This window comes from Lathyrus oleraceus, chromosome 5 (genome assembly GCF_024323335.1).
Source record: "Lathyrus oleraceus cultivar Zhongwan6 chromosome 5, CAAS_Psat_ZW6_1.0, whole genome shotgun sequence".
In the NCBI taxonomy this organism is placed as follows: Eukaryota; Viridiplantae; Streptophyta; class Magnoliopsida; order Fabales; family Fabaceae; genus Lathyrus; species Lathyrus oleraceus.
In genome coordinates, this window is record NC_066583.1 from 540,115,555 (window position 1) to 540,132,038 (window position 16,484).

A 16,484-nucleotide genomic window follows, 5' to 3' on the forward strand; every position below is an offset into this window, starting at 1 on the left:
AGCTTGGCCTCCATCAATATTCTCATTGAAGGTATCTCTACTTAGACTGGGAGAACTGCTTCCATCCCATACACCAAGAAGAATGGGGTTGTCCCTGTTGAAGTGCGGACTGATGTCCGATATCCATGCAAAGCAAAGGGGAGCATCTCATGCCAGTCTTTGTAGGTTTTCACCATCTTTTGCAGGATCTTCTTGATGTTTTTATTGGCAGCTTTAACAACACCGTTCATCTTTAGAAGATAGGGAGAAGAATTATGGTGGTCAAGTTTGAAACTCTCGTATAATTATATCATTGTCTTGTTGTTCAAGTTCGAACCGTTGTCGGTGATGATCTTGCTTGGGATTCCATAACGGCAGATAATCTCATTCTTGATAAAACGAGCGACCACATGTCTTGTCACATTGGTGTAGAAAGTAGCCTCTACCCATTTAGTAAAGTAATCAATGGCAACTAGGATGAAGCAATGACCATTGGAAGCTTTAGGCTCTATAGCACCAATCATGTCGATGCCCCACATCGAGAAGGGCCAAGGAGATGTCAAAACATTCAACAGTATTGGTAGTACATGCACTTTGTCAGCATAAATTTGACATTTATGACACTTTCTAGCATAACTGAAACAATCGAACTCCATGGTCAACCAGTAATAACTAGCTCTCAAAATATTCTTGGCCATGGCGCGCCCATTAGCATGGGTTCTAAAGGATCATTCATGAATCTCCTTGATTAACATGTCTGCTTCGTGTCTATCCACGCATCTAAGCAGGACCATGTCATGGTTTCTCTTATAAAGCACATCATTGCTCAAAAAGAATTTGGACGATAACCTCTTCAGAGTTTTCTTATCCAACAATGTAGCATCTTCTAGATACTCTTGACTTAGAAGATAGTGCTTGATGTCATGAAACCATTGTTTACCATCAGTTTCCTCTTCAATCAGTTGACAGTAGATAGGCTGATCTCTTCGCTCTATTTGAATAACTGAAGCTTCATTACGAAATCTGACTTGGTACATTGATGCTAATGTTGCCAAAGCGTCAACCACTTGATTTTCTACTCTTGGGATATGATGAAAAGTGATATCGTCAAAGTATTCCATCATCTTTACAACATGAGCACGATACTGGATTAACTTTGCATCACGAGTTTCCCATTCACCTTTGACCTAATAGATCACCAAGGCTGAGTCTCCATACACCTCAAGGATCTTGATTCGGAGATCAATTGCGACTTCAATACCAAGGATACAAGCTTCATACTCTCCGATATTATTAGTACAATGAAAACACAACCTTGCTGTGAAAGGGGTAAAGCCACCATTTGGATTCATCAAAACAACTTCCACACCATGACCATTGTAATTGGAGGAACCATCGAACGCGAGCTTCCATAGAGATCCCGGTTCTGGTCCTTCATCTGGGCCTGGGGTCTCACAATCATTTAACACCATTATATCCTCATCAGGGAAATCAAACTTCAATGGCTGATAGTCTTCAACTGGTTGGTGAGCGAGATACTCTGCTAAAACACTTCCCTTGATTGCTTTCTGGGTTACATACTGGATGTTGAGGTAGGATTCTCAAAGATATACTTTATTGGATCCATTTTCAAGATCAACAAAGTAGTATGACAAATCATATTCTTCCTCAAACGACGAGCGGCCCATGCTAGCGCACGCCAAGTTTTTTCCAAAAGTGAATATCGACTTTCACAATCAGTGAACTTTTTGCTCAGATAGTAAATAACATGTTCTTTCCGACCAGTTTCGTCATGTTGCCCCAACACGCATCCCATTGACTCTTCAAGCACAATTAGATACATGATTAATGGCTTTCCTGGATAAGTGGAATCAGAATATGAGGCTCTTGCAAGTATTGACGAATTTTCTCAAAAGCTTTTTGACAATCAGAATTCCATTCAATAACTTGATCTTTTCGAAGCAATTTGAAGATAGGCTCACACGTGACCGTCATATTTGAAGAATCATGCTTAAACATAGTCCTTAGATTCTTCTATTGTAGTTGTCCAATGTTGGGGAGATTATTTCTCAAGCTAGGTAGGTACTATACATCACTAATCATGTGTGTCCTTCTACCCATGCACAACTTCATATTCCCTTATCCCATAAAAGACATTTTTGAGTTTTCTCCTACTTTGAAAGTTTCCCTAAAGCTTCCATCAAACTCAAAGAACCAAGATTTAACTCCAACCATATGGTTGTTTTATCCCGAGTCAAGAAACCACATTTTCTCCTTATCACAACTTCTTAATTCACTTTTGACAATCATAATCATCTCTTATTCATCATTAAATTCAACATAATTGACATTTCCTTCCCAACTAGAAAACTTACTTTGATAGTGCTTAGCCTATGGCACCTGTAACCCTCTACAAATTTTCTATTTTGTCTACCTCTTCCACGACATCTAACTAAGAATCTTCCTCTACCTGTCCCAAAACATCTTCCTACATTGGAAACTTTTAGGGCTTGTTCTTAAATGAAATCCCTTTAACCCTTCATTCTTTTCTCATGCACAAGCAAACCACTTTATAGGTCATTAATGGAAATAGTTGTCACATCATTGATCTCTTCAATAGAGCACACCACATAGCTGAATCTTGATACACCAACCTCAGGATCTTATCCACAACCAATACTTCCTCCTTTTTTTTCTTTCCATGTGGAGTCATTCGATTGAAAATAAGAAGTGTTCTTGTAAAGTACTCATTAACATGTTTTGTATTCTCTCCCACGGAAAGAACCTCAAACTCTCGTCATAAAGGCTGCATCTTTGCTCTTTTGGCCTTGAAGATCAATGATACTTACGGCACATAACATCCTAAATATCTTTGGTTGTGTTGCGCACGAGCATGATTTCCAAGATCGACCTATCAATAGACTAGAACAAGTAATTCTTGGCTTTAAATCTTTCAATTTGCTTTCCTCGGTAGCCTTTAACTATTCTTAAGTTGCATCTAGAGGTGTAACCGTGACGTCATTCTCGATCAATCTCAATACTTTTTTAATCGAAGAAAATTCTCCATCAACATGGACCAATGGTCGTAGGAACCATCAAATCTTGAAATTATATGCTGAATAAATTGCAAGAATTCAGTCATAATGAGAAGTATCGAAAATAAAAGATGGGAAACAAGCAGGGTTCAAGAAAGAAGGGAGAAACTATAAGCAACAGTGCTTGAAAAAGGAATAGTTGGCAGTCATAACTAAAAAACTTCAACCTTCAGTTGAATATGATTAGAATACCAACCGGAATGATGATACCACTTATTAAATACAATGGTCTTCATCATCTTCATTCAATGGCTTAATAGCTATTTATACAAGATAGTTGTGTTCATTACTTGTAGAACAAGTAATGTTGAAACTAATTCACAACTAACTAACTAAGCTAACAAATTTATCCATCACATACACTGTTCATACGATTTTTGTTTTTTAAATAATAATAATAATAATAATAATAATAATAATAACAATAATAATAATAATAATAATAATAATATTCTTATTATGTCTTTAAAAATGCATTTAATACTAATGAAATTACTTATAGACTAAGGAAATTTTTCTCACCCTTAGTTTAATATAAAAACTAATTACCTAATGCATACTTTCCTTTTAATTTGGATTCTTTGAATTAAGTATAAGAATATCATCTAGAAGAAATAGACCTGATTTTGAGCTATCAATTGAGTACTTTTATTTAATATATTTTTCTTTGACCAAGATCTTAATCTAATGGTATTTTTTTTATTACTTTGGACAATAATGGTAATAGAATCTGAAATTATTTATGGAAATTTTTCCATAAAATATAAAATTCTTAATTTAATGGTTGCTTAATGTCGACCATGATATTGTTTTGAACTATATATAGGTGTACAACCCAATTGAAAGAAATTTATATTTTCAACACTTTTCTAACATTTTGCAGCATTGAAGTTCATCAGTCATTAATTTTTGCGATGAAGTTTGATGCTAAGTCACTTGTTTCTACAATGGCGAAGTTTGATACCAAGCCATTTGTATCTGCAATGGCCTCAATTATGGTAATGCGTACCATAAAAAACGAGCTCATTCCTCATGAGCTCCTTAGCTTTTTTCAATGTGGAGTTGATCATCTTTCTCGTCGATTTTCGCCACAATTCACCGTAGTCATTGAAGAATTTCAAGGGATGGCAAGAAACCAAGTTTTTGAGGCTGCAGAAGCCTATCTTGGAACTAAAGCAACTGTGTCAGCTGAAAGAGTCACAGTAAGCAAAGCTGACGATCATAAAGATCTATCATTCAATATGGATAGAAATGAAGAAGTGAGTGATGATTTTGAAGGTGTTAGTGTAAAGTGGAAGCTGATCTGCATACAAGTAGACTCGTCGCGGATACGTCATTACGATAACGACTCCTCGGCCGTGGCAGAAATAAGATCCTATGAGCTGACTTTTCACAAGAAACACAAGAACAAGATTTTCAATTCATATTTGCCTTATGTGATGGAGATAGCTCGACAAATTAAACAAGGAAACATGGCGATCAAGATTCACTCGAACGAATATGGTTATTGGAACCGCGAACCTGTTAAGTTCAACCATCCAATGAGTTTCGATACTCTTGCAGTTGATGAAAAGCTTCAAAGGGAAATTGTGAATGATTTGGACAAATTTGTGAAGGCGAAAGAGTTTTATAGAAGAACCGGGAAAGCTTGGAAACGCGGTTACTTGCTGTATGGTCCTCCTGGTACGGGCAAGTCTAGCTTGATTGCGGCCATGGCTAACTATCTCCACTATGATATCTATGACTTGGATCTCGCTGTTGTTGGGGATAATAGGAACTTGAAGGATCTGATTCTCGGTATGTCGAGTCGTTCTATACTTGTGATAGAAGATATCGATTGCACTATAAAATTGCAGAACCGAGAAGAAGACACTGAAGCCTCTAATAATGGACATAAGGTATGTATTTCTCTTTCGATAATATCATTTAGCATAGGATTGTTGGGTTCAAAACATTAATCTATGTTAAAAACATCTACAGGTGACACTTTCGGGACTATTGAATGCCACAGATGGTCTTTGGTCGTGTTGTGCAGAGGAACATATAATTGTTTTCACAACAAATCACAAAGAAAGACTTGATCCTGCTTTGTTAAGGCCCGGTCGAATGGACAAGCAAATTCATCTGTCATATTGCAACTTTTCGGCTTTTAAGCAATTGGCAATGAACTATCTTTGCATTACTCAACATGAACTATATGAAAAGATTGAACAACTTTTAGGACAAGTTGAAGTTACTCCAGCTGAAATTGCAGAAGAGCTAACAAAAGATGTTGATGCTACAGAATGCCTACAAGACCTTATTAAGTTCCTTCAAGAGAAGAAAATGATCAAGGAAGAGGTTAAGAATGAAGGAAATGTCAAAGAAGAATAAGAACATTATGTTAAGTAGATTATCTTTAGTTGGATCTTGATTTTTCTTTTAAACTTATAAAGGGATATTTCAAATAAATAAAGTACTAAGTTATTTGTTATTATTTTTGAACATGTCAAATTTTATGATTCATCTTTCAGGAGTAAGACATGTTTTATTCCCTATTACAAGTTTCTCTAATCTAATCTGTCATACATTACTTCCTAACGCATAAATGTTCTGAAACAGAGAAATCACACTGGATCACGAACACAATTTTACATAATCATAGAAGTATAAATAAGAATTTGGGTGTTATAACAAGCTTAGATAAAAAAATATCAATAAAGCTCTCAACCAAAATGAAGTACAAGTAGAAAAATAGTTTAAAAGTTAATTATATAGTTGGAAAGTTAGTTAACTTATACTAGAAGTTACTATATCATACATGTGATACATACTTATATGTTGTGTACCACCTTAATGTATGTATATATAACGTAACTTTCAGTTATTCAATGATATGAGAAACTACTTTCTTCTTCATTCTTTTGTGTTCATCATTGTTGAACTTCTTGATCATAATATGGTATCATCACATTACACTTTAGTGTCTCTTCAAGTCTTCATCTTCTTCTTCCTTGCATCTTTCACAATCTTCTTCATCATTTTTTATCGTGTTCAGTTTTTCGATCATTTCACCATGCCTCCGCGTGTTCGACCTCCCATTGGTGTCTTTAATGGAGATATTGAATCAATTTATTACATTCATCCGAGTAAAGATCTCAATTTTTGGTCAACTTGATGTTTGAACTTGAGTTTTTGACTTGGTTGATCAATACCTCTACATTTCAAGTCATCCATATATGGTCTCTTAGGTTGATTCAGTCTTCTCTAATTCAATATGTTGATAGATGATCATCTGATCATATTTTTGACACTTTGAGTTAGTGATAGATGATCCCTAAGTTGTGTCATATGTTTGGGTCCCTTGACTTATTGATAGTGGATCCTAAGTCAAACACTTTAGTTGTTTTCACTTTGCCTTTTGTTCTCTTCTTTCTTCTTTGAATTTTGAACTATTGTGCTTCATACCTTGAGAGTTTGACTCTGTATCAACACTATAACATGATTTCTACATACATTGCTTGCCTCATAATCACTAACTTGTTACATCTAACCTACTAACATTTACTTTATGCATTTACTTTATAAGCTTTACATCTATGTCATTCACATCCTTGCCTTTTACCTTTTGCTTGTTTTGCTTTCTTATTTAAAAAGAACAAAAACATGATAAAATGACTGAAATCCTAAAAAACTTTAATATGATCTTATGAACTTTGTGTTACTATCCATTACTTGAGGAGTATTTTAGACTTTAGACCTTAAGTACTTAGTGTTTTCCCCTTGCTTGGAGTATCTAATACTTTGTGATTCATCTGAGACTTTATGATTCCTCTGGACCCTTTGATCTTCAATATAAGACTGTGATGTCTATATGGCTTTGTATTCATCTGGATCATTTGATATTCATCTGTTTATGTACTTTTATCTTGTGGCTCAATCCAAAGGGAAATGAATGCTTGTTTTGACCAATGTCAAATGCTTGCTCCATCTTGTGGTTAGTACACTTGCACACACAAATGCTTTCTCTTGGGCTACCTTACAATGAGACATTTTACTTCATATCATTTACTTTATGCTTTAGGATAGCCTCTTTCTCTCCTTCCCATTTCTTCAATTTTCAAAAACTTCTCCCTATTTCAAAAACTTCTTGTTTTCAAAACCTCACATTTTCTTAATAAACTTTGACTTTGTCAAGTGAACCAGAAAACCTTTTTCCGAATAATGCTAAAACACTTAAGCATATTTAAACTCTTTTCTCAAACTTCTAAAAAAGACCAACTTCATCAAACTTCTTTTTTTGCCTTTGTGCACTTTTCTTTAAAAGTCTTTTTTTGAAAGATTGGATATTAGTCTATTCTCGTAGTGATGCAAACCACTATACTTCTACAATATATTGAGAAATGTTTGATATTTCCCACTTGAATGTTGAGATGTGTTTGTGAGAAAGTCCAAGTAAAAATCATTCATATCAAGATGATGCAAATGCTCATTTCCTCATACTCGTGGGTAGTAAGTTGAGTTTTTCCACTCGAATACGACAAAATATCTTTTCACATTAAAATCTATCAAACAAACAACCCAGCTTTTTCATAAACACGGATTTGCAAGTGGTTCCTATGGAGTCTCATATATGTGAGGGTGCTAATACTTTCCCTTTGCATAACCAACACCCGTGTCCAGATTTCTATTTTGTTTTACCTTTTGTGGGTTTTATTCGACCTTTTTTCCATCCCCTTCTGAAATAATAAAGTTCGGTAACGACTCTTGCTTTTCTGAGTTAGGTTAATCAATAGTTTAATCTCAAATTTTCTCGCGACACCAGGTAATTAAAAATATCAGCATACCAAGGTGTCACACCAGAGGTAATGAGTAGCAGCTGTTTATCAGGAAAACTCTCCTGAATTTTTTCATTGTTCTAGTTCTGCACTTCCTCTGGCAGTCTAGAAAGATGGTCAGCAACCAAACTCTCTACTCCTTTCTTGTCTCTAATCTCCAGGTCAAACTCTTGTAAAAGTAGCACCCATCTTATCAATCTAGGCTTGGAATCCTTCTTGGAAATGAGATACCTTATGTCAGCATGATCAGTATACACAATGAATTTTGTTCCCACCAGACATAATATGAACTTGTCAAAAGAAAAGACAACAACTAGCAACTCATTTTCAATTGCGGTGTAGTTAATTTGTGCTTCAATTAATTTTTTATTAGCATAGTAAATGGTATGGAACACCTTGTTATGTCTTTGGCCAAGAACAACTTCAATGGAAAAGTCAGTAGCATCACACATCAACTTAAAGGGCTTTGTCCAGTCATGAGTCTTCCTAATTGGTGTAGAGATTATGGCCATCTATAATAGTTTGAAGGCATCCATACATTCTTGACTGAAGACATAAGGCACATCATGCTGCAGCAGTTGGCATAATGGCTTAGTTATCTTGGAAAAATCCTTGATAAATCTTCTATAAAATTCATAATGGCCTAGAAAACTTCTAATTCCCTTGATGTTTACTGTAGGTGGTGAAGCTAGCGGAAATATACTCGAACACATCGCACGCTCGAACATACAACAGAGTCACCATCGAACTTTATTTAACCCCAAAGAGAAGGGAAAACATCGATAAAACCCGGGGAAAAGAGATATACTGGGTAAGAAAGTCGGTTATGCAATGGGAAGGTATTAGCACCCCAAACATCCATGGTACTCCATGGGAACCATTTTTATTGTTCTCGCTCGAATAGGTGTGATATCTAAGATTACTCGCAAAAGAATAAGGGGAAAGGAAAGAAATAGATAAAGTGCTCGGTGAGGATTGGGGCCCTCATGCCTACGTATCCTCATAGTGCAATGAGGAATTCAGAGCTTCGTACTTCAAGGAACTAGAGACGGGAGGTGAAAAGAAGTTGTGATCGAGGTATGGTATGAACCAAAGGATAGTGTTTTAGACTCCAGGGAGGGTGAAAAGATGAACCCAAGAGTAATACTGGTATGAACCAATAAGTGAGGGCCTACAACCCAGTATCACTGTATTGGGACAACCAAAAAAGAGAGGAATTAGGTGTTTGGGATACGAGCCAAACAACTCTTGGTTCACAAGGAGGTACAAGATGGAGCACAAAGGTATATTGTATTTAGCTCAAAGAATAGGTATATCACGTGGAGTGAAAGAATGTAGATTATGAATGTATCATGGGATGAACGGAATGAAGTGATCGAAGTTATGTAATTGAATATCTGGTGGCAAGTGACTGAAGAAGTATTGTTTGAAATCGAAAGATGAAAGTGTATTGGAATCCATAAGATAAATGAGATTTATACCATAGAGATGTTTGGGTGACGGGCATACAACTACAGATAGAAATGCAGACTTTACATTAGGCGTCCTAAAAGGATATATATATATATATATATATATATATATATATATATATATATATATATATATATATATATATATATATATATATATATATATATATATATATATATATATATATATATATATATATATATATATATATATATATATATATATATATATATATATATATATATATATATATATATATATATGTATATATATATATGGAATTCCAAAGAAAGTGTATTCCTGATCTCAAAGGAAAAATATGTCACTGGGTGAACGATTTATGATCGAAGGTAGGTAATGAATAGTGAAAGAGATGGATGATGCCCTAAGGCGAAAGAAGAAGTAATTAGAAGTATGATCGCCAAGGATTTGCATCCTCGTGCCTACGTATTCTCATTTTGCAATGAGAAAGTCAGAGCAATCGTAGTTCGGAACTACGAGAATAGAGATAGAGACATACAGTGATGAAAAGTATAACTTGTACCAACAAAATGATATCGAGGGAACCCACAACTGGAGGGAACTTGGAATTAAAGAGTAAACAAACCTTTCAACTAAAGGAATGAATTAAATGTCTAGGTACGAGCCAAACAACTCTTGGTTCACAAGATGAACTGGTGCTACAATGTCTCAAAGGGGTAAAAGAGGGGCCCAAGAGAAAGTATTATTATGTACAAGGAAACAATATATCACTGGATGGGGAACAAACAGTTCAAGATCAAATAAGAATAATATCTTAGATCCAAGAAAGGGATATACTCTTAATCGAAGAGCAAAGTGGCGTCTTAGCCGAAAAGGATGAATTAAGTGTTTGGATACGAGCTAAACAACTCTCGATTGATGAGGTGGACTGTCGCTAGATCGTCCCAAAAGGATAAAAAAGGAGTCCAAGGAGAAGTATGATTGATCTCAAAAATATGGTATCGATTGAATGAATGAAGAATGATTGATTGATAAATAGGGTAGCTCGCGAAGAAACTGGATTCTCCTGCCTACGTATCCTTATAGTGCAATAAGGACATCAGAGCTTTCGTAGTTCAGCCTACTACGGCTGAAAGTAAGATGATTGGAGGCAAAAGATTGTGGTTGAATTGAAAGAATAGACTTGATAGTTATTTGATAAGAATCACACTAAAGTCTATGAGTAAAGGTGGATACGATAAACAACAATACAAACGTCTCACACCCAAAGATATCCATAATGAGTGTAGGAAAGCTCCAGTCTCATTCCTTCTTTACCACTTAAGGCTCGCGGTATGTAACTCTCGTCTTAACTTTCACGTTGAAGGAGAATGTTCTTTGTTGTTTGTTTGTTGTGATTGTGAAGACCTCATCAATGTTCGATTCGGATTGCACTAAAGTCTATGAATAGAGGTGAATACGATGAGCACTGGGTCATTCGTCTCATACCTAAAGATATCCAGAATCGGGGTAGGAATTCTCCAGTCCCACTTCTTCTCTGTTACTTAAGGGTCATGCCACACAATTCTAACTTTGATTCGACAAACTCTTGAAGATACCACCTTTGATACACTTGTATTATCCACTGCTTAGTATGAGTGAGGATGCCTTGATTGAGAATCTTGAATTGAGGCTTCGAGCTCCACAACTTAGATAAAAAAGTCTTATTAAGTGACCAAGGATCTTTTGGTCACTAATTATACTATGGGATTATACAAGTTCAAAGGATTTAATTGATCAAAGATACTTTTGACCAATTTAATCGAAGGGTTAATGTTTGATTAGAAAACTAGGTTATAACCTAATCTAATGGTTAGAAATTAATCAAGCTATCCTAAAGGATCATATCATAGTTAATCCAAGTTGATTAAAAATTCTATGTTAGAATCCTAAGGGAACATGTTATTATGTGGTCAAAACTTAATTAAAACTCTATATCAAAATTAATCATAGCGGATCAGAAAATTGTTTTGAAGGGAGGGACTAAATTCTTAATCAAACCTAATCTTAATTAAGCAAGAGAACTAAAATTCTATCCTTATTACAAAAACTAGGTTGACTCTAAAATGAATTGAGAAAATTAAATCCTAAAATATAATTGTGCATGACCATGATAATGTGCATAGAATTATTTTCATAAAACCGGTGGCTAATCACATAATTCCCCATGCTAAATCAGAATAGAATTCTATTAAATAAATAAGACACATTATTAATTATAGTAATATGAAACAAGCTTAATCATTATATCAAATAATTAATAAATAAACTATGGCATAATGTAAAATATATAATTGAAAATAAAAAAGAAAAGAAAAGTATTAACGTGGAAAAGAAACACTATCAATATCCTGAAGCAAATAATTATAATTATAATAATAAGAAACAAGTTGCAACAGTACCAAGTGAAAAATGATATGTCTTAAGAAGCGGAAAGTGACGGTATCGTTTTCTATAAACTCGTCAATGGGATTCGCGCAAATGATTCATGGATACAAGATATCACAATAGGCTTAGGCAAATGCAACAATCAAAGGATTTGTGGATCACTTGTTGTTTGTTTAGAACAAGTTTCTCATACTTCAATGCATTATCATCCATGCTCTGCAAAACTCAACAATGAGTTAAGAATGGGTTTAACAACAGATGAAAGGAACGAACGGGTCAAGTTGAATCAAACGAACGAGTCAACATAAGATTCATGTTTCTTGCATTTTCTGTTCAGGTTTTTGTGTCTTGCTAATTAGTTTTGCGGTTTGGTAAATTAGTTAATGCTTACCGTTCCGTAACTCGCATAGCAAGTGTTCGATAAAATACTTGAATCAAATTTCTTCTCCTTTTGCCTTGTTTCAGTTCTATTACGGGTTCTCTTTCTTACTATTTTGGATTAGGAATCGATTGTCTAATAACTACGAATTTAATTGGGTTTGGATTTGGTATTGGCAAGGGTTGCGATAATGATTCTTGGCGGTATATGGTGAATTAATGATGAAGGTTGAAATTAGTGATGAAGGAGGTCAAGTTTTGGTATTGACAAGATGTTCAATTTTCTATTGTTTTTGTTCATGGCAAGGTTTGGATTTTTACGGTAGTCGTCCACACAAGATGAAAATCAAGGTAAATACATAAACAAGCATGCAAAGATAACTCAAACAAGCAAGCAAGCATTCATGGAGTGATAAATAAAGTTTGAGGCTTACCGATCGGAGACCCTCCGATGGTTCTTCAATGGCGGCACCAATTCAATACGGTAAGAAATTCTTCAATTTGTCTTCATTTCTTCTTCATCCCCTTTCTTTTCTTCCATTTGTTTTCTTGTTGTTGTTGATCTTTTTGGTGCTTGAATCATGAAAAACTATGAAATGAAGTATGGTGGAGGTTTATGCTCAAGTTGATTGAAGTTTAAATGTGAAGCTTCAACAACCATGGATTTGAGCTCTAGTGAGGGAAGGTTGAAGAATGGAGAATGGAGAGTGAAAACTTGAGAGAAAATGAAGAATGAGTGGAATCAAAAAGTGAAGAAGAAGGAAACTTTAGAGAGTGAATGATGAATGCTTATATAGAAACTAGGTGAGGGATGATTAGAGGTTGAAAATTGGTTAGAAATTAATTCAGACTGTTTTGGGCACTTTGGGTAATTGCCCAAAGTAGTTAGAAGTAGTTTGTGTAAGTTTAAGGTAGTTAGGATGGCTAAGGCATGGATGTGTGTGAATTTACATGCATGTGCATATGCTGAATTTTTTAGTGAATGTGAGGAAAATTGAATGAATTTACATGACATCACTTGAATACATGCTTGGCCATTTACATGGTATGAATGAATGAATTATATATGCATTTGGATTGATGTTATGAAGTGATGTATTACATGAATGCTGAATTTTTCTTTTAATGCATATGATTTATGAGGTTTTACTTGTTGTATAGAAGTGGAATGAAAGTGATAAATATTATGGAATTTATTCATGGTATATGCATAACATGCAAAAATTTTATTGAATTTGACTTGTTTTAATGGTTTTACATATGATGTGAATGTACGTGCATGTGTTGAATTTTAGAGATGAATGATATGAATTTAAGATGACTTTTCATGTGTATTTTGTAAATGCTCATAATGCTGAATTTTTATTATGTAAGTGCTGAATTTTTAAAATGAATGTAATTTCTAACTTGTTTTTATTGTTTTCTTTGTAAAATGGTACATGGTAATGAAGCATGAACAAACATGGTCAAGAATAGAGTATGAATGAATACCATTGAAGAACTTTGAGTTATTTTTATTCTCTTGTGTACGGAAATTATATAATATGTTTGTAATGACATAAAGTGATGCAAAGTGAAGTCATGTAAATGTAGAAATAATATTTAGTGACTTTTGAATTTTATGTACATGGATTGAAAGACCACGAATAAAAAGGAAATTATAGCTCAAAGTGTATGTATGGAAATGAATTCCAATGAATGCTTAGAGAATTTATCCATGAAGTGAAAAGTGACTTAGTAAATCACTTATAAATTGAAAATGTATCGAAAAATTGAAAATGCAAGTTAGATTGAATGACTTACAATACATGTTATGTAAAAATGCGAAATTCGTGTTTGATGGACATGTCATGCACATGGTACATCCTTTTTATATATGATATAATAACTTAAAGAGAGAGGATGAAAGGTTTAGGAATGCCTATGATAAGGGTCAAACGTCTGGTCAACAGTGTCAACCCTGTTGACCAAAAGTCAACCATTTCTTTACTTTCCATTTTCCAAATTCAAGATACTTCATGATTTAAGCAAGATATCATTACCAAAGAGCCTTTGACTTAATTATTGCAAATGAAGATGGAATGATGAGATGTAGATGAAATGAATGTTTCTTAAATGCATGTAGATAAATAAAGCCGTAAGCCGGGTAAAAAATGAAAAAAATGGGGGCAGGTTTTGGGGATATGACAGGTGGCAACTGACGCATCCGCGAAAAATAACCGGCGGGCAAAATAAAACAAACAGAGCCGCCACCGTGTGTTATTTATCCCAAAAGAGGGAAAGGAAACGCTCGAAGTAAACCCGGAAAAGACATGGTTTCGCGACCAGAGAGAGATGGGATCGGGAGTCGGTTATGCAAAGGGAAGGTATTAACACCCCTATGCATCCGTCGTACTCGACGGGATCCACGCTCAAAAGAAAAGAAGAAAGGTTGCTAAACACTGCTCACAAACTGCACACACACACTGGAAGGAAACACAGATGGAAGAAGAGGGGAACGGGCTCGCTAGGATATCGCATCCTATGCCTACGTATCTCATCTGGAATGAGAATCAGAGCTACCGTAGTTCGGCTAACGCACGCCAAACAAAACACAAACAGGAAACCGATTGCCAATCGCTGGACTTACGTCAGACTCCACACAAACAGGCAAACATGGAAACCGAATGCCAATCACTGGACTTACATCAGACTCCGAACCAACAAACACACACAGGAAACCAACTGCCAATCGCTGGACTTACGTCAGACTCCAACAAGCAAACAAGACACAGGAAACCAACTGCCAATCGCTGGACTTACGTCAGACTCCAAACACACACAAAGGGGTTGCAAAAGAAAAAGGGCGCCCGGAGAGATCAGCTCATCTCCTGCCTACGTACCTCATCTGGTATGAGGATCAGGGCGACGTAGTTCCCCTTAACAGGGAAAAAGCTTCTAACCTAACCAGAGACTGGGAAATGACAAACTAGAAGGGAGCCTGACTCGAGCCTAATAGTTATCATGTAATCCACAATGGCCCTAGGTTAAGGTTTCTATCTAACTTGCACAGGGAGCAAGCTATCCTAAACAGCAGAGTCAAACAAACACAAGCACAATAAACAAGCACACACACTATATGCAATCAATTGGGCTCATACAAGGCTAGGCTGCAAAAGCAAGCCAACTGGAATGGGGTGTGGTTAACTCTTAACCCTAACATTGAGAATTAGGGTGAAGCAGATGAAATAGGAAGTGAGGGTAAGACCTCACAGCTCTTATCCCTGGCCTGGGAGAGCTTGACTCAAATAGAATGTGTGGGAGTTCAGAATGTAGGAACTCTTCTCCACCAGTGACTGACACAACATGATCTTGGGTTATTATCCACAATGCATCAACACAAGGTGTGTGAGCAAAGTGAATGACACACTGAGTAGCAGAAGATGGATTGCACATCTCTTTTATCTGCCAATTGCCTCTTAAGAGGTCTTTACCTGCTTGGCACAAAGGTAAACATTCACAAGCATTGCCTCTTAAGGAGGGCTTCAGACAGGTGCCTGCCCACATAACAGGACAGGTCTTCCAGACTACATGAAGTCAGAGAGTTATTCCTAGGTGGTATGCAAACCACAAGCCAAGCAAAAGCAAGTTTAAAAGAACTCAAAGCAACTTAGGTACCTGTGAAAAATCTAAACTAATCAGTTCAACTGTACAGACAAACAATCAACAAGCAGTAACAAGCAGACAGACAATGTTCACAATGTGCAAGCTGTAACACCCCGATTAAAATAAGAGAATTATTTAATTGAGTTAATATTATTTTATTAATTTAATTAAATAAAGTTGAATTATTGGATTATTATTATTATTATTTTGGAATAATAATTATTTGGAAAATATATAAGTTGGAAATAAGAGAAAGAGTCTCATTTTGGAACAGAAGGGTTTTACGTGAAAAAGCAGAGAAGCATCGTGAAAGAGGAAAAGGGCAAGAGAAGGAGCAAGAGCAAAGGTTGAAGAACGGAAAAGCTTGAAGCTCAAAGAATTGCCGGATTATCTCAGGTAAGGGGGGTTTATCGTCGTTTAATGGGTATTATAGATTAACATGTAATGGGTAGTGATAAACCGTTGAATTGACCCTAATTGGGATTTAGAATGCTGAGAAAATTATGATGAATAAGTTGTATGAAACTGAAATTTAATCGATAGTTGTATGTGTCGTGAATTTCCAATAATGTAGTTTTTTACGGAAGTTGAATCGGAGGTCCGGAAGTCCTCCAACGGCGGAAAATGCGGAGAATTCTGCATTCTGCCTTGTGTTAGCGCAGGGACTGCTTTTTTTGCCTGCGTTAAC

General features: G+C 35.6%; 1 protein-coding gene and 1 long non-coding RNA gene across 2 annotated transcripts; both read left to right on the forward strand.

Annotated features, from left to right (window-relative positions):
- Positions 1-3,949: 3,949 nt before the first annotated feature.
- LOC127083110 (AAA-ATPase At3g50940) lies at positions 3,950-5,550 on the forward strand. Its single transcript, XM_051023350.1, has 2 exons — positions 3,950-4,972; positions 5,055-5,550. The coding sequence occupies exons 1-2, from the start codon at positions 3,989-3,991 to the stop codon at positions 5,445-5,447; spliced, it is 1,377 nt and encodes a 458-aa protein (XP_050879307.1). The 5' UTR covers positions 3,950-3,988; the 3' UTR covers positions 5,448-5,550.
- Positions 5,551-11,779: 6,229 nt separating this feature from the next.
- Positions 11,780-13,768, forward strand: LOC127086220 (uncharacterized). Its single transcript, XR_007789430.1, has 2 exons — positions 11,780-12,635; positions 13,603-13,768. It is a non-coding gene; the product is annotated as an uncharacterized LOC127086220 (long non-coding RNA).
- Positions 13,769-16,484: the final 2,716 nt, after the last annotated feature.